Here is a 24393-nt window from a genome sequence, read left to right on the forward strand (position 1 = left end):
TTGGATTGACTAGTGACTATTTTATATTGATGACCTTTACTTTTGGACTCCTCCATAAGTGGAAACATTTTCTCCACGTCTACCCTATCAAACCCCTTTACTTATCTTAAAGACCTCGATCAGGTCACCTCTCCGCCTTCTCTTTTCTAGAGAAAAGAGCTCCAGCCTGTTCAGTCTTTCCTGATGAGTACTGGTGCCAGTGTCCCATGAATTGCAACCCCTCCTTCCCACACCAGTCTTTCAGTCACACATTCAACTTCCTGATCTGCCTATCCCTATGCCAATCAGCACGTCTCAGGTAGTAAACCCGAAATTACCACCTATGAGGTCCTGTTTTTTAATTTAGTTCCTAATTTCTGATATTCCCTTAGCAGAAGCTGCTCCCTTTTCTTCCCGATGTCATTGATCCTCACATGGACCATGACAACTGGATCTTCCCTCTCCCTTTCCAAGTTCCTCGCCAGTTGCTCTGAAATATCCTTACCTTTGCACCAGGTAGGCCAGGAGTCCCTTCTGGACTCTTGGTCCCGACTGCAGAGGGCACCATCTATTCCCCTGATTATCGAATCCCCTATGATTACAACCTTTCTATTCTGTCCTTCCCCCACCTTGGACTGCCTTCTCCACGATGCCATGGCCAGCATTCTGGCTGTCCACTCCGCAGCCTGCATCCTTATGTTCACAGGTAGCAAGTACAATGTACCTGTTGGACAGTACTAGTGTCTGTGGGACCTCCTTTTCCATCTCCCCTTGGTTTCCCGTTCCCTGCTGACTAACAGTCACACTCTCCCCTTCCTGTACCTGTGCTTTCCTCTGAGGTGTGACTGCACTCTGGAGAAAACTATCCAAAAATTCCTCCCCCTCCCTGTCGGAGTATCTCGAACTCGCACTCAAGACAGAGACATTTCCTGCAGATGTGGCAATCCAGGACAGTCTCACTGTCCCCAAACTCCCATATATCACAGTCCCGACACATAGCCTGCATTGCCATGTCTAGTTTTTTATTTATTTATTTAGTAGTATTAATTTAGTTCTAGATATAATACAATTACTTGAGATCTAGATTATATTTAGTAGATGGATTTAAATTGATTTCAAATTAATTTATAACTAACTAGCCTTGTTTTTTGTTTATTAAGTTCTTTATTTTATTATCTCCTTAACTCCTATTTACACCAGATTTTAATTTAATGAAATTCGGATCCCTTTAATGTTAGTATCCTCTATTCAGTTAATTTTAATTTTATCCCTTTATATCTGATTAATTAAACATTTAGCTGAATTATATAATAAATTAAACACTTAGCTGTAATTCCTTGGGCTCCGCCTCTCCTCCCTCTGCTCTGACGTCACTTTTTCAGATTCAGAATTTTTTTTCAGAATTTTCCCTGTGTTTGTTTGGCTGCCACTTCTCCCGTCCTTTACGTGTCGTTATACTGTCATTTAAAAGGTGCAGTTATGCTGTTTTTAAAGGTGACATAATAAGTGACTGCATTTCAAATAATAATTCATTGTGTGTCAAGCAATGTGGGAGATTTCGGAGTGAAGTAACGGGGGCTATATAAATGCAGTTTGTTTCTTCGCCGCATATCCATTTACCACGAGTTCAGTCAGATCCAGCCTGATGCAAAGCCACATTTCAGAATTGCCCAATTCATCCATTCTATCTCCTTGGTACACAATAAACTTGTCAATGTTTTTAATATTGGGACAAATCACCCTCTCTTACTGTTAAAAAGTAACCACCTGGGGCAGAGTTTTGTGCCTGGATCCAAACACACAGACACAGAGCTTGTTGGTGCAAGGCGCAGTCAGCAGTATAACTCAGTTTTGCTGGCCGCTAATTGCACTCCCCAAGTTAAGTTGGAAACCAGTAGCTGCAGTTTTAATTTGAGAAGTGGGCACGTCATCTCCATTTAAATAAAGAAATGCAAATACGTATATAAATACAAACAGAAAACTGTTTAATTGTTTTCTACGTTCCAGACTTGGAATTGGGTCGGATATTTTCAATGTAATGTATAGATCACAAACACAGATACGAGGAAACTAGCAAGTGATGTGAAAGTGGAATTGAAAATTGAAGGTGGGATCTTAAAATCTTTCAGCAAAGACCAAAATTAAGTCTTAAAATGACAAAATTCGACTAATTTTACTTGAAAACACTGAAGTTAAAAATGGGAAGTTTGAACTGTGTTTACACATCAATGAAGCAAGGCCATCTGACTCCTGCTCATATTAGGAGCTGGAAAGTAAAACATCCCATCAGTTGGGGGTTTGGATGCGATCTGTATATCTCTGAAATGCACTCATCTCTGTAAGACCCTTTATACATGTACGTGTGCCTGTTGGTGTAATTACCAGTAAAAGCCTGCAATGTGCCGTGACCAAAGTGTCAACTTTGTTCAATTCAATTAAAAAAAATATAAATTAAATGAGCCCACACAGTGGAGCACAGAGGAAAGAAAAACATCTGAGGAGGGGGGAGGCCCAGGCTGAAATTGCTTGTGCACCGTCTCACCCGAGCCCGAGAGACAGAGGAAAGTAATACCCGGAATTAAAACAACAGGCAAAAAAAAGAACAATTCCTTTGTGGGAAAGAGTCTAAAATTCAGTGTTTCACTCAACAAGAATATACTAAAATGTACTTTATTCACACTAGTAAATGGACCAGCACTGTTACTATTGTGTGTACTGAGCGTCCCAGTGAGGCGGGGTTAGTTTTAAATTCCACTGCAGGTAAGCATTGGACAGGCGGATAAGCAACCGTGAACTGTAAATGTTTCCAGCGAGCTGAAGGCCATGTAAATCTGGATGAGTTTCGCCCATTCTCTCTGCCCCCTGTTGATTCCCTGAGCTCCCTTCAGCCCCCTCACTGAGGCAGCTCACTTCTGGCGGGTGACGGAGAGGTGGCATGCCGTGCCGCCGTTGGAGCTGGCCGCTCTGCGGCTCCCACCGGACGGGGACCGGCGGGCGAAGGTGGCTTCGAGGGCATCCCATGCCGGGCTCCTCTCGGGCTCGGGCTCACCCGGGCGAGACTGGCGTCGCGAGGCTTCACCGGCCTGGCCGCCCGCGGAGAACTTGCCACGGACGGGCGGGCGGATCTCTCCGGCCTCTTCTTCTCCGCTGACCAAGGCATGATGCTTTGGTCTTGGAGATTGTTGCTGTATTTGCCGGTAATGTATAAACCCAAACCTCTGATTGATGGCAGCCCATCTTGTCCAGAAGGCCCCGCACATGACAGCGGACACTTTGGTTGATTTCTCAGTGCGGGTTTCAAATCACCATCATCAGATGGAACCTGAGTCACCTTTAACCTGTCCATAATTGGGAGGTCACAATCAGAAATAAATGAGGAGGAGGTGGTGGTGTGAGATGAAAGGCAGCGATTATCTCCATCAGAAGACTGGGGGCTACGCGAACCACTGGATGGGGTGAAGTTCCAGGAGTCAATGCCCTCATTCTCTGATGTGCTGATACTATCGTGATCCTGCAGGCCCTGCTTGCCACCGCTTGGTAAGTATACAGAGAACACTTGGTCCTTGGTTGTCCCTTGGTCTGTTTCACAGAAAGCCTCGCCTTCAGTTGATTCAACGCGACCAGAGGTGGCCTTCACTTGGCCAGGCAACAGTGAGCCTGGAGTCTTTGCAGACATCCCCCGAACATTGGACGAGGCTTCGATGACGTCCCTGTAGGACATGTTGACCTTCCTGTAAATGAAGACAGATACGGACATTTGTAAGGCGCGGTTGTCTCTTCGAAAACGTGAAGGTAATTCCAAGTCTGCACAACAGACTTACAACACCAGGGTGGCTAAGAGGGAAGAGGGGGAAGTACTGAACAGAGGACGGGAGGAAGAAAGAAATCATCGAGTCGTATGGGCCACATACGGTTACCTTGCAGCAGACGGTTCTGTGAGAGGAGAGGGGAGGGGGTCAGGGCTTGATTTCTGATGTTCTGCGCTAGAGATGAAAGGTAATTGAAAACCTTGGTGATTGATGCCTTGACCTCCACATTAAAGGGCAAAGTAGACAGCGATATGGGAAAAAAAAATCCCTTTCTTAAAAAGATAGCTTCTCAGCGTAAACTTGAGTTGACGCCGCCATCAAATGTCGGTCACTGCTCTGGGTTTGTGGCCTGTGCAACTTTCCATCGAAATAAGTGGGCGGAAAATGGAAGGTCCTGCAAATGGAGCACGCAGACCTTGGCGCCTTAGAATCCCATTGGCACTCTCGCTGTGCGAAGCTCTCCCCTGGGAGCACAAACTCGGAAAATTGACCCTGCCTTGCCCACTATTCTGCCAAAGGTGCTAACTTGGCAGATTATTCTCCAACTAAGCCCGATCCTGCCTCGCTCAGTGCCACAAGTGCACGCTTCAGGCAAGGCTTGCTGGGCAGCAATCAAGAGTGGGAATGGTGTCCATCCCTAACCCAGAGGCACTGAGGCCAATTCTTGTACTCCGATTACCACTCCGACAGAGACCATCTAACTCACCACAAAATGGCGAGTTGAAGCTTGGACCTTCTCAGATTGACTCATTCAGGGGGATGGTGGACCTTATCTCAAAGAACACTGGAGGCGGGGGGGGGGGGTACCTGACCCTTCGTCTTTGAAACACTGCACAACAGTAAGAACACCCATTTGCCCGGTGGCCCTACGTACATTGAAACACTGTACATTGTCGTCTTCCCAGGAGCCAGCGACTGGCACACATGCTGATCAGAGTCGCGAGGAATGGCCGTTTAAATGTTTTAGGTTGATGCAGACTCGGGGAACGATACCTGTTTTTCGGGTGGCCTTGCTGACAGGTCTTGAAGATGGAATTAACAATGGCCACGAGGAAGAGCGTGCATGACACCAGCAATGCCCATAGACCTTCTGAAATACGACAGCTGCAGCACAACAGAACGACAAAACCATGTTATTCAGCGAAAGCTGCCGACTCCGGGGGGACTTTTCAGTTCAGAGATCTTATTCCATTGCAATGTTTCCTGCTTGGACTTATTCTTTCATCAACTCTCTGGAACTTATTACCACCCTCAGCCATCTCTTCATCCGACTGTCCTCTGAAGTCCCAAGCTTGGTGTGATGGAGACATTACTGTCCTCATTCACCCACAAACTGGACAATCCCACTGTCCATGTTTAAGTGGATGACATGGACACCCACCCAGGTCCCAGAGGTCAAAGGGCAGTGCGTCAACACATTCCACGGCAGTGTTCTCTTCCCTTCGATTTGCAACACGTCAAAAACACTTGGGACAAATTGGGAAGAGATCCCGACACTCTCTGATTGCACTGAAGAGTTTCCCCGCCCAACCACCCTGAAATTGAGACCATCTCTGCCAAATCCTTCCCAGAGACTGACTTGGGGGTTACAGAACACCCACCCAGATGGACCCGTTACTTTCCAGACCAGTATTGGTCATTAACTCACCGGTGCCGATTTTCGATGCGGACTGGAAGATCTACTCCAGTGGCATTTTTCTTGGCACTTCGAACCGCCTCTGCTATCGACCGAAAGGTTTCTGAAAAACAGGGTGAAGTTTACCAGTCTGTCCCCTACTGACCAGAGCAGGAGTCCATCTGACTGGCCAGACAAAAACACTGAAAGGAATGAGGAGTCTATCATTTGAAACCATTAGTTATTGGAGGAAGGGTGTAATGTGTTCATGTGGGAACCCAAAAGAATGCTACACAACAAAAAAAGTCACGACAATATTGTTAATTTGGTGTGCCCATTGGTTATGTAACATAGCCAATGGATTCTTGGCTTGTTTTTCATTTGCACTGTGCACCAAAAAATATGAATCACGAATTTTACCTTCAGGTGAAAGAACCAAAAGGTGACATGAGGAAAATCTTTTTTAAACAACGAGTGGTTAGGATCTGGAATGCACTGCCCGAGGGGGTGGTGGAGGCAGATTCAATCACGGCCTTCAAAAGGGAACTGGATAAGTACTTGAAAGGAATAAATCTTCAGGACTATGGGGATAGGGCGGGGGAGTGGAACCAGCTGGATTGCTCTTGCAGAGAGCCGGTGCGGACTCGATGGGCCGAATGGCCTCCTTCCGTGCTGTAACCTTTCTATGATTGTAAATAAAGGTAATTAATAAAACTGACCAGAGATTTCCTGCAGATACAGGCGAGGAGGTGCTCGATAAGCCAGTACAAGGTGTCACAAGTGTAGCTGTTGTGATTGGAGGGACAGTGTGAATCGATTTCACTGTGCATCTCCATGGGTGCTGGAGTGGTGATAGAATCATAGAATCATAGAAATTTACAACATGGAAACAGGCCCTTCGGCCCAACATGTCCATATCGCCCAGTTTATACCACTAAGCTAGTCCCAGTTGCCTGCACTTGGCCCATATCCCTCTATACCCATCTTACCCATGTAACTGTCCAAATGCTTTTTAAAAGACAAAATTGTACCCGCCTCTACAACTGCCTCTGGCAGCTCGTTCCAGACACTCACCACCCTTTGAGTGAAAAAATTGCCCCTCTGGACCCTCTTGTATCTCTCCCCTCTCACCTTAAATCTATGCCCCCTCGTTATAGACTCCCCTACCTTTGGGAAAAGATTTTGACTATCTACCTTATATATGCCCCTCATTATTTTATAGACTTCTATAAGATCACCCCTTAACCTCCTACTCTCCAGGGAAAAAAGTCTCAGTCTATCCAACCTCTCCCTGTAAGTCAAACCATCAAGTCCCGGTAGAATCATAGAATCATAGAATCATAGAAGTTACAACATGGAAACAGGCCCTTCGGCCCAACATGTCCATGTCGCCCAGTTTATACCACTAAGCTAGTCCCAATTGCCTGCACTTGGCCCATATCCCTCTATACCCATCTTACCCATGTAACTGTCCAAATGCTTTTTAAAAGACAAAATTGTACCCGCCTCTACTACTGCCTCTGGCAGCTCGTTCCAGACACTCACCACCCTTTGAGTGAAAAAATTGCCCCTCTGGACCCTTTTGTATCTCTCCCCTCTCACCTTAAATCTATGCCCCCTCGTTATAGACTCCCCTACCTTTGGGAAAAGATTTTGACGATCGACCTTATCTATGCCCCTCATTATTTTATAGACTTCTATAAGATCACCCCTTAACCTCCTACTCTCCAGGGAAAAAAGTCCCAGTCTGTCTAACCTCTCCCTGTAAGTCAAACCATCAAGTCCCGGTAGCAACCTAGTAAATCTTTTCTGCACTCTTTCTAGTTTAATAATATCCTTTCTATAATAGGGTGACCAGAACTGTACACAGTATTCCAAGTGTGGCCTTACTAATGTCCTGTACAACTTCAACAAGACATCCCAACTCCTGTATTCAATGTTCTGACCAATGAAACCAAGCATGCTGAATGCCTTCTTCACCACCCTATCCACCTGTGACTCCACTTTCAAGGAGCTATGAACCTGTACTCCTAGATCTCTTTGTTCTATAACTCTCCCCAACGCCCTACCATTAACGGAGTAGGTCCTGGCCCGATTCGATCTACCAAAATGCATCACCTCACATTTATCTAAATTAAACTCCATCTGCCATTCATCGGCCCACTGGCCCAATTTATCAAGATCCCGTTGCAATCCTAGATAACCTTCTTCACTGTCCACAATGCCACCAATCTTGGTGTCATCTGCAAACTTACTAACCATGCCTCCTAAATTCTCATCCAAATCATTAATATAAACAACAAATAACAGCGGACCCAGCACCGATCCCTGAGGCACACCGCTGGACACAGGCCTCCAGTTTGAAAAACAACCCTCTAGCCAGGCAACATTGGATTTGCGCCTGGTTTCTGTGTAGTGTGCAAGGGAAAAAGAACCAGCTGCTTTCAGTGCGTTCCGGAATGTTCTCATGAGGAAACAAAAACAGCGCGACAAAACCATCGATGGTGGCCACTGTCACCTTTGGAGACCTGATGCACATACTCGTTCATGAGACCCGAGTATAGTTCATCACTGCGTCACAAGGAGAGAGGCCACCTGCTCCCACAGTGTATGGCATCTCTCAGCCAATATGGAGCTTCAATAATATGGAGAAACCCATAACTGTAGAACATTCCTTCTACCAGCTTGGAGGAGGACAGCAAAGGCCACTAAATGATGCGAGGCAAATAGCGAATAACCTCCATTGTCCGCAATCCTATCATCTGCCAACAGATTATTCGACGGAATGTTTACAGCACAAAGCCTCGCGCAAGGCATTGTCTCAATGCACAGCTTCTTCTGGTATTTGCATCATCTCCTTCTTTCGAATCATAGAAAATTTACGGCACAGGAGGCCATTCGGCCCATTGTGTCCGTGCCGGCCGAAAATGAGCCATCCAGCCTTATCCCACTTTCCAGCACTTGGTCCGTAGCCTTGTAAGTCACGGCATTACAGGTGCACATCCAGGTACTTTTTAAAATGAGTTGAGGGTTTCTGCCTCTACCACCCTTTCAGGCAGTGAGTTCCAGACCCCCACCACTCTCTGGGTGAAAACATTTTTCCTCAGCTCCCCTCTAATCCTTCTACCAATCACTTTAAATCTATTCCCCTAGTTATTGACCTCTCTGCTAAGGGAAATAGGTCCTTCCTGTCCAGTCTATCTAGGCCCCTCATAATTTTGTACACCTCAATTAAATCACCCCTCAGCCTCCTCTGTTCCAAAGAGAACAACCCCAGCCAATCCAATCTTTCCTCATAGCTAAAATTCTCCAAACCTGGCAACATCCTCGTAAATCTCCTTTGTACCCTCTCTAGTGCAATTACATCCTTCCTGTAATGAGGTGACCAGAACTATACACAGTACTCAAGCTGTGGCCAAACCAGTGTTTTATACAGTTCCAGCATAATCTCCCTGCCCTTATATTCTATGCCTCGGCTAAAAAGGGAAAGTATTCCATATGCCTTCTTAACCACCTTATCTACCTGTCCTGCTACCTTCAGGGATCTGTGGACATGCACGCCACTTCCTCGACACCTTTCGGTATCCTCCCATTTATTGTGTATTCCCTTGCTTTATTTGCCCTCCCCAAATGCATTACCTCACACTTCTCTGGATTGAATTCCATTTGCCACTTTTCTGCCCCCCTGACCAGTCCATTGATATCTTCCTGCAGTTTACAGCTTTCCTCCTCACAATCAACCACACGGCCAATTTTTGTATCATCTGCAAACTTCTTAATAATGCCCCCTACATTTAAGTCCAAATCATTAATATATATCACAAAAAGCAAGGGACCTCGTACTGAGCCCTGTGGAACCCGTCGACCATTCCCCTTTGCTTCCTGCCACTGAGCCAATTTTGAATCCAACTTGCCACTCTCCCTTGGATCCCATGGGCTTATATTTTTTTGACCAGTCTGCCATGAGGGACCTTGTCAAAAGCCTTGCTAAAATCCATGTAGACTACATCAAATGCACGACCCTCATCGACCCTCCTTGTTACCGCCTCAAAAAATTCAATCGAGTTAGTCAGACACGGCCTTCCCTCAACAAAACCACACCGACTGTCCTTGATTACTCTGTGCCTTTCTACATGACGGTTTATCCTGTCCCTCAGAATTGATTCCAATAATTTGCTCACCACAGAGGTTAGACTGACTGGCCTGTAATTACTCGGTCTGTCCCTCGCTCCCTTTTTGAACAATGGTACAATGTTAGCAGTCCTCCAATCCTCTGGCACCATGCCTGTATCCAGTGAGGATTGGAAAATGATGGTCAGAGCCTCTGCTATTTCCTCCCTTGCTTCATTTAACAGCCTGGGATACATTTCATCCGGCCCTGGTGATTTATCTACTTTCAAAGATGCGAATTCCCTTAATACTTCCTCTCTCACTAAGTTTATCCCATCCAATATTTCACACTCCTCATCCTTAACTACAAAGTCTGCATCGTCCCTCTCTTTTGTGAAGACAGACACAAAGTATTCATTAAGAACCATACCAACATCTTCTGCCTCCACGCAAAGGTTGCCTTTTTGGTCTCTAATCGGCCCTACTCTTTCCTTAGTTATCCTTTTGCTCTTAATGTATTTATAAAATATCTCTGGGTTTTCCTTGCCAATACTTTTTCATGCCCTCTCTTTGCTTTCCTAATTTCCTTTTTAATTTCACCCCTGCACTTTCCATACTCCTCTCGGCTTTCTGTGGTATTGAGTTCTCAGTGTCTGACATAAGCTTTCCTTTTTTGCCTTATCTTACCCTGTATGCTCCTTGACATCCAGGGGCCTCCAGATTTGGCAGCACCTAACCCTTTAACTTTGTGGGAACTTGTTTACTCTGCACCCTTCCTTTGTGAATGGAACCACATAATAATACTTCTGTTATCTGTTTTACATTCGTCTTCATTCCAATGTTTAGGCTATTGCTGTACTGTGGGTGCAAGTCAAATTTGGGACACCAATTATCCACCAATTTCCATTATCCACCTGGGGGGAGAGGGGAAGTTCCTCCATTTCAGCCGATTAAGGACGGTCCACTGTAAGTACATGAATAATCCACCAATTCAAATGGACCAGCTGAACTTAAAATGGCAACCAAATGATCACTGACCAACAACATAATGATACTGAGAGTGAGTGTAACAGAGAGAGTGTTAGAACTGACAGCCTGACAGAGAGTGTTATTACTGAGAGCCTGACATTGAGAGTGAGGGTGTAACACAGAGAGTGTTAGAACTGAGAGCCTTACACTGAGAGTGAGGTGTAACAGAGAGAGTGTTATAACTGAGAGCCTTACATTGAGAGTGAGGGTGTAACACAGAGAGTGTTATAACTGAGAGCCTTACACTGAGAGTGAGGTGTAACAGAGAGAGTGTTATAACTGAGAGCCTTACATTGAGAGTGAGGGTGTAACACAGAGAGTGTTATAACTGAGAGCCTTACATTGAGAGTGAGGGTGTAACAGAGAGAGTGTTAGAACTGAGAGCCTTACACTGAGAGTGAGGTGTAACAGAGAGAGTGTTATAACTGAGAGCCTTACACTGAGAGTGAGGGTGTAACAGAGAGAGTGTTATATCTGAGAGCCTTACACTGAGAGTGGGGGTGTAACACAGAGAGTGTTATAACTGAGAGCCTTACACTGAGAGTGAGGTGTAACAGAGAGAGTGTTAGAACTGAGAGCCTTACACTGAGAGTGAGGGTGTAACACAGAGAGTGTTAGAACTGAGAGCCTTACACTGTGAGTGAGGGTGTAACAGAGAGAGTGTTAGAACTGAGAGCCTTACACTGAGAGTGAGGGTGTAACAGAGAGAGTGTTATAACTGAGAGCCTTACACTGAGAGTGAGGGTGTAACAGAGAGAGTGTTATATCTGAGAGCCTTACACTGAGAGTGAGGGTGTAACAGAGAGAGTGTTATATCTGAGAGCCTTACACTGAGAGTGGGGGTGTAACAGAGAGAGTGTTATATCTGAGAGCCTTACACTGAGAGTGGGGGTGTAAGAGAGGGAGTGTTTTTTCTGTGAGCCTTACACTGAGAGTGGGGGTGTAACAGAGAGAGTGTTATATCTGAGAGCCTTACACTAAGAGTGGGGGTGTAAGAGAGGGAGTGTTTTTTCTGAGAGCCTTACACTGAGAGTGGGGGTGTAAGAGAGAGACTCATTCGAAGAGGCAATGGAAACTGTGCATTTAACATGATAAAATCGCCATTATCTGCTCGCAGTTGTTATGCTAAACGTTTCTGATTTGGTTCCTTCTCCTCTTTGGGTCGAAGGTGCTCGCCAGTGAGCGTATAAAATAAAATACAAAATGTGAGGCCCTTACCTCTGCTACTGTCCTGCTGGCACTGAAGGGCCGTTCGCAGTGTGTGGTGGTAACCGCTCTTTCCTGTGCAGGTGTAATGTAATTTCATATAAAAACACTTGGACCTTTCGAAAGTGGTGGGATGACGACCTTGAAAAAGAATACATAGTCAGGATCCTGACACTGAGAGTGAGAGCCCTCCCGCGGGGGCCCAGTCAGTCACCGACACAGCCCCATCTATCCAAACTCCAAAGCACACTCACCACGTACTCCAGGAGGCCCTGCCCGACACCCTTCGTGGAAACCATGGCAGCAGGTCACCAACTGGTAAAAGAGTAAAGGCTGAAGCATCACTCGAGGGCCACTGGTAATGACACTGAGCTGCCAGGACATCCTGTGCAGAGCAGTTGGTTGGGGAATGCACCCATAACAAACATATTCTGGAGCAATAAGGAATGACGTTGTACGATTACGCACAAACAGGTTGGGTATTGTTGAACACAATGGCATATGGTGGCATCTTCATTCCAATCCTGAAATGGCACAAGACCCTCCTGGTCATTGCCACGTACAGCCATCAGTCAAAAGGATGTCCAAAGACCAATTAACCATTGGCTCACAGGTGCCAATGGCATGGCAACCAAGCTCAATGCTTGAAAGTTGGTCCTGGGTGATTGCCTACAGGGGGTTTGACGAGATTGGACCTGGGTCTGCTGTCTAATTCTCCAACAGATACTAACGGTCGAGTCAGATGCCCTAGAAAGGATCAAAGATGTCCAAACTAGGCAGCTTGTCAATTCAAACCTCAGGGCTAGTACTGATCTGTTGTCGGTACACTGAGTAAATTCAACTGTTGTGAAACATGCCAAGGGCATCTGGAGGTCGATCATTTTTATTGCACTGATCTTCCTTCTACCCTTGGATTCTTTGGCACCATTGTCTGACTACACTTGCTGATACAGAGTGACAGCTCTAACAGTGACAGACTGACAGTGTTGTAGGGAGCACTTTACCAATTTCTATCTTCTCAATCTCCTCCAGACTTATCCGATTGTAGTGGGTGACTTCACATTCCTTGTTGATGCTGTAAAAAAAGGCAAATTAGGTCAGAGGTCACTTAGCCAAGACAAAACCCTTCTTATGTACATCTGTGCCTCTCAACAAATTTAGGACCATATTTGTGCTACTGGAATGGTTCGCAATTGAGTACTCACGGGGCAAAATAGCATGCATGATTGGAGAGCAGTAACATGATGTCCAAATTCTGGATACCTGCATCCAACAACCTAGAGCAAAAAATAAAAATAGGAGAAGAACAAAACAGTTAGGTGTTGGATGGAGACGAGATGCTTTTACAGATGTGATGATATCCAATTCCAATTCTTTACCTGACACCATGAATACGTTTGAGCCGAGAATTTACGATTGGCGACACCAGCAGGCCAAAGTTCAACATTTCTCTGTCCATTATTTTAATGGAGTCATCAACTTATTTAAAACATAAAGGCTGGCACAGCCCTCGAAACAGCAAGACGGAGAAATGTTGTTTGAACTCATTAAACGCCGTCACCAACAGTACTTTTCAGCTCCTATCCTACGTAACACGGTACATTAAAAGACCAGCTCATTTGTTTTGTGTCAGTTATTTCCTTATTTTATCTCCCTTTCCTTTGCCACGTGGGTGAGCAGCAGACCACATTCCAGATGTACGAGAGCACCATCGCATCACTGGCCCTTTAACTCTCCTTCTCTTCCTCCTGGTGGGATTGACATCTGATGAAACTCCCCCTTAATACAAGGGTTTCACGCCCCACACTATCCCTGTTATTTACCCCACCCATGCTAATTGGCTCTAGTCACACTGTTACCAACTCGAGGTCTCAATTAGGACAGTCATCTGCTGAACATACTCTGTCAGCGGGAGGCTCTCAGTTCGATCTGGCACACACACACCACCCTCATTCGAAGTCTTTCAGTGTAACACTCATTCCTCAGTCCGAGGTTGTACCATTCTCTGCTACACACCTCACCTTTAGCGCAAGGCTCTCAATATAACATTCTCTCTTTCCTACACGCACCGTTATAAGATTCTCAGTTCCCGCACTCGCTCAGTGACAAGCCCTACCCTTTAATAAGGCTCAATGTACCAACAATCTGGGCCTTGTCTGCTCATGTTCTCACACTGCATTTTTATTGCTTTATGAGACAATCACTGGAACACACAAAATCCATGTTATAATGGGCACAATCCCTGACAAAATTACACTGTTTCAGAAGACTCTTGGGCAGGCCCATCACACACTGAGTGTAAGTATTAAAAACTCGACACTGACTGGACACTGTAGTCCTTCAAAACAATGAGTTGCCGGATAGACCTTGGGTCACAGTCAATGAAGAGCCAACCGCCCAGGAACTCCTCGTGATTTGGTATCAGGAGCGAACTGCAGGCGTGGATTAAAGTTTCAATTTCCTCCTGCTGCCTCCTACGTTGTTCTTCTTTGAGCAAAGCCTTCGCAGGCTTCTCCTTTCTGATGAGAGCTTGCAAATCCTCGGGCATTGGAACCCCATGCATCAGATCTGTGAGCAACCAGAAGAACATCATTTACTATCACTGTGCCTGGTGTATGCCCCAGGCGTTCATACACCTGCCGTGATGTTGGATGGGCGGCAGTGCGACAAGTGTAGAGTCAATACCAAAGGTGTTTTATGCTGCAAAGTGCTGGAGTGAGTGATTTTGGAAAAAAAAATGAACATTGTTTTGGGAGATTCAATAGGTGGGGTGGAGTCCGTGGTAGGGTAGATGGTGCATCATCTGGGGAAGGAGTCTGACCTTGCTCCTTATTTTCTAGTTCTTTAGTAGTTGACCTGACAAGGCCGGCATTTATTGCCCATCCCTAGTTGCCCCTTGAGAAGGTGGTGGTGAGCCACCTTCTTGAACCGCTGCAGTCCGTGTGGTGAAGGTTCTCCCACAGTATTGCCGGGTAGGGAGTTCCAGGGCTTTGACCCAGTGACGATGATATATTTCCAAGTTGGGATGGTGGGTGACTTGTAGGGGAACATGCAGGTGGTGGTGTTCCCATGCACCAATCTCCAATGCCTTAATTTCCTGCATATACCTGATTTAGTTCTCAAACTTTCCATTTACAACACTGCAAAATGTTCCAAAGCAAATTTTACATTTTTTTTTATCAGTGAGCAACGAGGTCAACTAGTGAGAACGAGAAAATAAGGAACAAGGTAAGACCATCAAACCTATTCCTTCCCCAGATGATGCACCATCTACCCGAACTATTTAATCTCCCGAGGGGAAGATCACACTTGGTCCCCTTTCTCTTCAGTTCACCCCCTTCTCTGGCCAAAAAACCAGGCCCCTGACACTGCTGATCTGCGATTGGTCACTGGGTGGTGCACAAGAGCAACAAGTGTATCTGACCCGTCAATTGTCCTTCTTGTGGGAAAATTCCTGACCTCCACTCAACACCTCTCCCCCCACCCCCACATCCCCCCACACATCAGCTCAGCTCAGATCAGGAGCTCAACCCATGGGGGAAATCGCAGGGGCAAACCCAAACCCAAACCCCTCCACGGACGGTCACCATGCATCCTTGGATATTGAAGAATACATAAGCTCAGTGCCTTTGTGGAGAGGAACAACCAGGGTCAAAATAACGAGAGCAGATTGTACCTGCTCACATTACAGACGGCATAGCATGGGTGCAGGCAGAGAAATCGGGCGCAGTGGAGGAGAGTCAAAGAGAGAACCTCTTCAGGATCGAGTGCTCTGCCAAGAGCCCAGCTGGGGCCAATCGGGGACCTTGCATGAGTCCTTAACGGGAGCTCACTTAAAGTTCTGGGATGGAAAAAAACTTGAAGCCTCGACCGCTTTCTTACCAATCACAGCCTGTCTGTACGCATGTCTGAAATGATGGAGATAGTATCTGTTCGCAGACCTGTAGCTGTCTTTCACCACCCCACTTAGCTTGGTCTCTCCAGTTCGAGTGAAATCACTCTAACAACACAAAAATAAGACACTTCAGCTGAAAATCCCAATTTTAAAATTCCCATCCTTGTTTTCAATCCCTCGCCCCTCTCTATCTCTCTAACCTCCTCCAGCCTCCGAGATCTCCGCACTCCTCCATCCCTGGCCTCTTGCGCTTCCCTGATTTTAATCGCTCCACCATCGGCGGCCGTGCCTTCAGCTGCCTAGGCCCTAAGCTCTGGAATTCCCTCCCTCAACCTCTCCGCCTCCCTACCCCTTTCTCCTCCTTTTCAGACGCACCGCACTTTAGGAAAGATGTGAAGGCCTTAGAGAGGGGGCAGAAGAGATTTACTCGAATGGTTCCAGGGATGAGGGACTTTAATTACGTGGATAGACTGGAGAAGCTGGGGTTGTTCTCCTTGGAACAGAGACGGTTGCGAGGAGATCTGATCGAGGTGTTCAAAATCATGAAGGGTCAAGACAGAGTGGATAGAGAGAAACTGTTCCCATTGGCGGAAGGGTCAAGAACCAGAGGACATAGATTTAAGGTAATTGGCAAAAGAACCAAAGGTGACATGAGGAAAAGCTTTTTTATACAGCGAGTGGTTAGGATCTGGAATGCACTGCCCGAGGGGGTGGTGGAGGCAGATTCAATCATGGCTTTCAAAAGGGAACTGGATAAGTACTCGAAAGGAAAAAATTTGCAGGGCTATGGGGAAAGGGCAGGGGAGTGGGAGTAGCTGGATTGCTCTTGCACAGAGCCAGCACGGACTCGATGGGCCGAATGGCCTCCTTCCGTGCTGTAACCTTTCTATGATTCTATGAAAACCTACCTCTTTGACCAGGCTTTTGATCACCTGCTCTAATATCTCCCCATGTAGCTCGGTGGCAAATTTTGTTTGATAATCGCTCCTGTGAAGCGCCTTGGGACGTTTTATACTGTGTTAAAGGCGCTATATAAATGCAAGTTGTTGTTATAAATAAAAGGATGCTTCACGTGAAAAGCTGATGTTTTATCCCCTTTCTCTCTCTCTGCCTGTCGAGTAAGGGACCCCGCGAGAGGTGTAATCGGCACTTTTTGTATTCTGGTGCACGTCAAGGGAGAGCAACTAAACTGCACTGCCCTCCCCCCCCCCGCAGAGGTGGGGCCCTTTCGGACTCGGTTGCTACATCGGGAACCCAGTGTCCTGCTCGCTCGCCCGGATGACTGCGATATCTTGGCCACTGCACACGTGCCAATTAAGGTCGCCATGACGAGTGACACCCTGGGGATTCCCACCGTTCCGTCGCAGACCTCAGCTCGGTGAGCGAGCCCAAACAATGAGGGGTGGGATGCCCCTCGACCAAGGGTGGGGGGGCGAGTTCAGCCCTGGCGCACCCCCCTGCCCAGCGCCCACACTACCAGGGCTTTCCAAATGGTGGCGGGACACACAATCACGAGGGAGAAACCAGGTTATTTTTTCTCCTCCACTCCATGGGCACCGAGATTAATTGTTGCTTCCTGTCCTTCGGCTGAGATCAGCGAAACTCAGACAGGGAAACAGATTTGGGACCTTCCAGTCAGTACAAAGACGGTACCCTGTCCCGATGGTGTGGTGGGTCTCTGAACACCCTCTAAGTGGGAAGGCGGGGTGAAGTCCTACCTTCATGGCAGCAGTGCCCGCGTATTGCCTGCTGATGACGTCCCCATTGTTCGCCCAGATGCTCTGGAATATTCTTTGAGTGTTTTGGGGAAGACAACTTTCTTGGGGCAGAAGTCCCAGCACCTTCAGCTGTGAAAGAATCCCAGGAAAGTGGAACGAGATCATAAAACGTTACGTTAAACTCGTGGTCAAGTTCAGTGAGACTTTCGTCAGTGGGACAAACGACACAAGGAGTTTGAATCACCTCAGACGGGGAACCTGCCACTGGAGTAACTTTTGAGCATTCAAAAAGGAATTGGATAAATACTTGAAGGGAAAAAGTTTGCAGGGTTACAGGGAAAGGGCAGGGGAATGGGACTAACTGGATGGCTCTCACCAAGAGCTGGCATGGGCTCAAGGGGCCGCATGGCCTCCTTCTGTGTTGTAGCCATTCTGTGATTCTTATCTGATCAGGGTGAGCTCACCGGCCTTTCACCTTTGGGTTACAGGTCAAATTCAGCTCGCTGTGACGCAGCAAAAGTCTCACCTCTGTCCGCCTCTCCCTGAAATAACTTTGAGGCAGTTTACACCCATCTTCCGGCAGGTGTGAGTCCACAGCACGGACCTGTCCGTCGTTCTGCGATAGACTCTCAGCGGATGGCAACGTGACCCTTGGCGCCCCAAGTGCAGGTAGGACTCTGCATCATTGGGTGCTGAGGCCTGAGCAATATACAGTGCCCAACACGCAAGGAAGGCCACTGAAGATTGCATTACCAGGTGAGGATCATCTCCTGGATCTCAAGGCCGACCAGCTCATGATTCACTGTGGACCTCGCAACGCGACTGCAATGCGGGCCCCTCAGTCTCACCCAGAGGGGCCACAAAGACAGCTGACGTAGGAACCGGAATTTGTATAGGGGGTGCTCGTTGGTGGGGCAGTGTGGAGGGAGCTTCACACTGCAAATAGCCAAAGCTGTACCTGATCTTGAAGGTAACATTGACGGGCATAAATGGGCTAGTGTTCCAGTCCCCAGCACTGATGTCCCTCAACCTTGGCACGCAGCAGAAACACGCCGAGAAATAAGCAATAAAAATAAATAAAGCCTTGCAATGGGAAGGTGAGGGATATCTGACTGCGAGGAGGGAGACAACAGCAGCCAGTGTCGGGCACAGTGAGCAGGGAGGCGAGCTTTCCCGGAAGGGATGCAGAGAAGGAGAATTAGACGGCAATTCAACTGCTGCACAAGGTCACCGAGTGCTCCATCAGACAGTGGGCGTTTGGACGAGGTTTGTGAATGGGCCGTCATCTTGTGGGGGGAATGTGTCGAGATAGTTCGGGGTGAAAGGGGGCAAGGAGGAGGGGGAGGGTGTTACTTTACTTGTTGCTTCAGGATGTTGCGGGCGATGGCAGCCTGGACGAGGTTGGTTCGATCCAGACAGTCCATGCAGTTGATGCGAAGCACCCCCTCCTGCTTGCTCATCACCATGTCCTCAGTCAACCTGTGGAACAAAGGGGAAGGATAATCCTGGACTGCACAGAGCATTGGAAGGTCACCAGGTTCAGCCCCACTGTCCTTTCACAAGAGGGTCAGTGCTGAAACCGGGAATGGGATGAATTCCTCGCTCAATTGGCGTTGGCTTGGCCAACCGTGAGCAAGGGAAATTCGCCCATCTGCGGGCAAACGGTAGCAACGGCCTGGTGCAATCCCAGCTTCCCACTCCCTTGACGGTAGCACGGTGCACAGGTCAAGCCTGCTCCTCGCCTCAGCCCCAAGTTCTCAGTCCGAGGCACCTTGTCGTGAGGACACAGGAACAAGAGGAGGCCTCGAGCCTGCTCCGCCATTTGATTAGATCATGGCTGATCTGTATCTCAAATTCCATTTAACCCGTGTGCCAAGGGACTTCCTAAAATGGGGAAGAGGGAAATAAGAAGAATCATTCCCAGGACAATCCCACACACCTTCATGAACAGAGGCCTGGGAGTGGCTTAGTCTTATCAACTGTGGGTTCTGTTCAGGGCAGAAGGGCCTCCCTGGGGAGACACCTAACCAAAAGGGGCAGAGTATCCCACACATTAAACACTCACAGTGTGGAGTTGGCCTTTAAACATCCTGCTGCTGGCCTGACTGGGCCTGATCTGAATGCGTTTTATGGCTCTTATGCATTATAAAGTCCTCCATTCATTCTCTTTCCCTCCCCTCCCCTCCTGACCCTTGCTGGGAAATGTTTCCACGGGTGATGGAATACCTCCAGGACCCATTCTTCATGCACCTCATCCATTCCTTTCTTACCTCTAGACTCGACTATTCCAATGCTCTCCTGGCCGGCCTCCCATCTTCCAACCTTCATAAACTTGAGCTCATCCAAAACTTTGCTGCCCCCGTATCCTAACTCGCACTGAGTCCTGTTCACCCATCACCCCTGTGCTCGCTGATCTACATTGGCTCCCAGTCTGGCAACGCCTCCATTTTAAAATTCTCATCCTTGTTTTCAAATCCCTCCGTGACCTCGCCCCTCCCTATCTCTGCAACCTCCTCCAGCCCGACAACCCTCCGTGATCTCTGCACTCCACCAATTCTGGCCTCTTGCGCATCCCCGACTTTAATCGCTCCACCATTGGCGGCCGTGCCTTGAGCTGCCTCGGCCCCTCAGCATTGGAATTCCCTCCCTAAATCTCTCCGCCTCTCCACCTCTCTCTCCTCCTTTAAGACTCTCCTTCAAACCGACCTCTTTGACCAAGCTTTTGGTCACCTGCCCGAATATCTCCGTATGTGGCTCAGTGTCAAATTTTGTTTGATAATTGCTCCTGCGAAGTGCCTTGGGATGTTTTACTGTTAAAGGCGCTATATAAATGCAAGTTGTTATTGTTGATAAGCCCGTGTACCAGAGACGCAACTGCCTGTGAAGATCTGGACGAGGCAATGGTGGGGAGGGGTGCAAGAGGGACATAACCCACATGACAAGGACATGACCCATCCCAACCCCAGTGGGTGTACCTGTGCCAGGTAGTGAGCGCAGGCAGGGTATTTGTCCATATAAGGCATCATAGCTGAGCTTGGCCCGGTTCTCAAATGATGTCCACACTCCTGTAGTCCTTGCAGTGCAAGGCTGCAATCAGCAGCAGGGCCCCTCCCTAACCAAGGACCGACCACTCGGAGTGTTCGACTGTCAACAGAGTCCATCGCTTGTCCCCTCTGCTTATTTTGGTTGCTCAGCAGCAGATTCTTTAAAAGGTGGAGAAACTGATATTTTAAAATGTGGCAAAACAAAAAAAAAAAATCATCCGAGAAAAGAGGCGTACTTCCCCTTTAAAATAAGATTTGCTGTCTTGTGAAACGTGGACCGAGGTCCAGTATGGGGCACTTTACAGTGGGCACGGTGGCAATGGGCCGGAATGCCAGGTTGGGCCTGTTGATGCAAGGGATGTGCTCACCTGAACCACTTCAGATCATTGATGATATTGCTGATTCCTTCAGTCAAGATCTCAACATTTTCAAACTTCCTGCCCTGGCTGGAGGGAGAGAACAATCTGTGTTAAGAAAAGACATACTTGCTCTCGAGGCAGTGCAAAGAAGGTTCACTCGGTTAATCCCAGGGATGAGGGGGTGGACATATGAGGAGAGGTTGAGTAGATTGGGACTCTACTCATTGGAGTTCAGAAGAATGAGAGGCGATCTTATTGAAACATATAAGATTGTGAAGGGGCTTGATCGGGTGGATGCGGTAAGGATGTTCCCAAGGATGGATGAAACTAGAACTAGGGGGCATAATCTTAGAATAAGGGGCTGCTCTTTCAAAACTGAGATGAGGAGAAACTTCTTCACTCAGAGGGTAGTAGGTCTGTGGAATTTGCTGCCCCAGGAAGCTGTGGAAGCTACATCATTAAATAAATTTAAAACAGAAATAGACAGTTTCCGAGAAGTAAAGGGAATTAGGGGTTACGGGGAGCGGGCAGGAAATTGGACATGAATTTAGATTTGAGGTTAGGATCAGATCAGCCATGATCTTATTGAATGGCGGAGCAGGCTCGAGGGGCCGATTGGCCTACTCCTGCTCCTATTTCTTCTGTTCTTATATTCTTATGTTAACAGAGCCAGTTTATGAAAGGGAACTGGTTGGTGGGGAGAGAGGGGGCGACCAGCAGATTCATGACAGGCAACAGGTCCTTCTCAAGGGACCATGAACTCGGGGAGAGGGAGGTGGTTGGGGGAAGGCATGGAATTTGTGAAGGGAACGTCAGATTAAATCTTAAATCCATGCTCCCCATTGACATCCATTGATCTCAAGCTATCAATACCAACAGATCTTGGGGTTCTGTTTGTTTTGATTTATTTACCAATAAAGAAACAGCACTAAAGGCAAACCCTTTCCACGTCTCCCAACCTGCAAACACCAAGCAGGACAAGCAAGTAAGAAGGGTGAGTGCACATAATGATGAATTGCTTGGCCGTGAGGGGTCTTGTGTTTCCCTGGGCCTCATGTGGTCACCCCCATTTTACATAGATTCACATTGGGTCCACAGCACAGAAACAGGCCATTCGACCCGACTGGTCTATGCTGGCGTTTATTCTCCACACGAGCCTCCTCCCACCCCTCTTCATCTAACCCCATCAGCATATCCTTCCATTCCTTTCTCCCTCATGTGTTTATCCAGCTTCCCCTGAAATGCATCTACGTTATTTGCCTCAACCACTCCTTGTGGTAGCGAGTTCCACATTCTAACCACTCTCTGAGTAAAGAAGTTTCTCTTGAATTCCCTATTGGATTTATTGGTGACTATCTTATATTTGTGACCCCTAGTTTTGGACTCCCCCCACAGTTGCTCACTCACAAATGTATCACCGACCAGGAATCTAGCCAGCTTCAGCTGTGCAAACTAATTCATCTTATACAATGGGTACTGCAAAGCCTGTGAGATTCATCCGAGGACTGTGGAACTTGGTCTCGGCAAGAGTTCTGGCTTCTTTTTGGTGAACTGTTCCCCCCAATCACCCCCCCGACAAAATCCCTCCCCCCCCCACCCCGCCTCCTCCCTATACCTCCTGGCTCTTCCTCCTGGTTCCACAGGCAGCTGCAGCCCTTTTCGTCCAGGTGGCCACCCGTTGTCCGAGTGCCGCCAGGCTATTCCACCGGGAGAGGCGTCACGGTTGAGGCCAATTCAGCCTCGGCCCCGCTTTCCGGAGGGGTCATCGGAGAGCGATGCGGAATGGGGAACCCTCGCTGATTTTCGTTCTCCTCCTTGGCCAGTAGGCTGAGCATAGACGAGGCACCTAGTATGGTTCAGTACCGTTACCCAATCAGTCAATGGCGGGGTGGGAGTTGTACTTTGACCGTGTAGGACTGCACTCTTACCATTGCTGGTGGAAATCAAACGCCACATAAATGAGGCGCGGGTCGTTGAGCATCTCAATCTGTCTCAGGTAGGCATCGCCAATCAGCTTCTCCTGGCCGGTCTGGTTCACCAGGTTGATGATCACCTGCGGTAAAGACACAGCCAATTAATCCCATCCAGAACCATGCGGTTGGGAGGGCATAAATTAACAAGGTCACATCGAAAAAAAACATGGATCTTCCGAGCTGGGAGATCAATCGAATTCCATACTCGGACATCTTTTGGACTCGAAGTGCTCAGTACCGTTTTCCTTCCTTTCTCCTGAGAAGACTAACTCTTACTGATCCTGTATCCACGGCCACTGGTAGCTCTACTGAGCCGACCCACATGATCATCCTCTCGACAAGTCGAGGTTTCCGGGCTATTATTATTGGATGGACGTAGGTCAAGGAGTGCAAGAGGACACGATGGAACACCAGCATCAAGTGAAGGTCAGAGCAACTATTGAGGGGCAAACACTCGGGCTGTTGACACGGTGTCTCAGCGACCAGCTCGAGAATATTGCAGGGAAAGTCCCAGCGATCCTGTCCCTGAGCCCGGGTACAAGGTGCCATGCAAAGAGACCAAATGAGAATGGAAGAGGAAAGGGTGGGTGTATGGGACGAGGTGTATTTCTGGAGTTCCCTCAGTGAGCAGACCAGAAAAAGTGGTGGAAATATGGAATTCTCTCACTCAAAAACCTGTGGGTGCTGGGAGGGGGGGGGTGGTCAACTGAAATTTTCAAGACTGGGATCGATAGGTCTTTGTTGGGTAAGGGACATGGATCAAAGGCGGGTAAATGGAGTTGGGAGACAGATCAGCCATGATCTAACAGGCTCGATGGGCTCCATCCCTCTCCCTGGACGCTGTCCAAGGCTGAACCAGACCGTTCGCAACCTTGGCGTCCGATTTGACCCTGAGATGAGCTTCCGACCACATATCCACAATATCACCAAGACCGCCTACTTCCACCTCCATAATATTGCCCGTCTCCGCCCCGCCTCAGCTCACCTGCTGCTGTAACCCTCATCCATGCCTTTGTTACCTCCAGACTTGACTATTTCAATGCTCTCCTGGCCGGCCTCCCATCTTCCACCCTCCATAAACTTGAGCTCATCCAAAACTCTGCTGCCCCGTATCCTAACTCACACCAAGTCCCGTTCACCCATCACCCCTGTGCTCGCTGCTGCTTTGGCTCCCGGTCCAGGAACTCCTCGATTTAAAAATTCTCACCCTTGTTTTCAAATCCCTCCATGGCCTCGCCCCTCCCTATCTCTGTAACCTCCTCCAGCCCTGCAACCCTCCGAGATCTCTGCGCTCCTCCAATTCTGGCCTCTTGCGCATCCCCGATTTTCATCGCTCCACCATTGGCGGCCGTGCCTTCAGTTGTCTCGGCCTGAAGCTCTGGAATTCCCTCCCTGAAGCTCTCCACCTTTAAGATGCTCCTTAAAACCTACCCCTTTGACCAAGCTTTTGGTCACCTGTCCTAATATCTCCTTATGTGGCTCGGTGTCAAATTTGGTTTGATAATCGCTCCTGTGAAGCGCCTTGGGACGTTTTACTGCGTTAAAGGCGCTATATAAATGCAAGTTGTTGTTGTTGAATGGCCTACTGCTGTTCCTATGAAGGACGGGAACCTGGGTGAGGTGCTTCAGCATTGGGGGCTGGGGGTGGGGGAGAAT

General features: G+C 47.9%; 1 protein-coding gene across 1 annotated transcript in view; it reads right to left on the reverse strand.

The window, feature by feature from the left end:
* Nucleotides 1-1968: 1968 nt before the first annotated feature.
* LOC137336042 (phosphatidylinositide phosphatase SAC2-like) overlaps nucleotides 1969-24393 on the reverse strand; it is a 40452-nt gene continuing 18027 nt past the window's right edge. The window contains exons 10-21 of the mRNA XM_068001544.1: nucleotides 22693-22817; nucleotides 20774-20851; nucleotides 18720-18840; nucleotides 17362-17490; nucleotides 15631-15748; nucleotides 14115-14316; nucleotides 12954-13025; nucleotides 12753-12823; nucleotides 11761-11889; nucleotides 5437-5527; nucleotides 4782-4892; nucleotides 1969-3710 (exon numbers count right to left, since the gene is read on the reverse strand). Coding sequence (XP_067857645.1) covers nucleotides 2873-3710; nucleotides 4782-4892; nucleotides 5437-5527; nucleotides 11761-11889; nucleotides 12753-12823; nucleotides 12954-13025; nucleotides 14115-14316; nucleotides 15631-15748; nucleotides 17362-17490; nucleotides 18720-18840; nucleotides 20774-20851; nucleotides 22693-22817 — 2085 coding nt within the window. The 3' untranslated portion in view covers nucleotides 1969-2872. The remainder of the gene's footprint in view (nucleotides 3711-4781; nucleotides 4893-5436; nucleotides 5528-11760; nucleotides 11890-12752; nucleotides 12824-12953; nucleotides 13026-14114; nucleotides 14317-15630; nucleotides 15749-17361; nucleotides 17491-18719; nucleotides 18841-20773; nucleotides 20852-22692; nucleotides 22818-24393) is intronic.

Source organism: Heptranchias perlo, chromosome 20, assembly GCF_035084215.1.
Source record: "Heptranchias perlo isolate sHepPer1 chromosome 20, sHepPer1.hap1, whole genome shotgun sequence".
Taxonomy (NCBI): Eukaryota; Metazoa; Chordata; class Chondrichthyes; order Hexanchiformes; family Hexanchidae; genus Heptranchias; species Heptranchias perlo.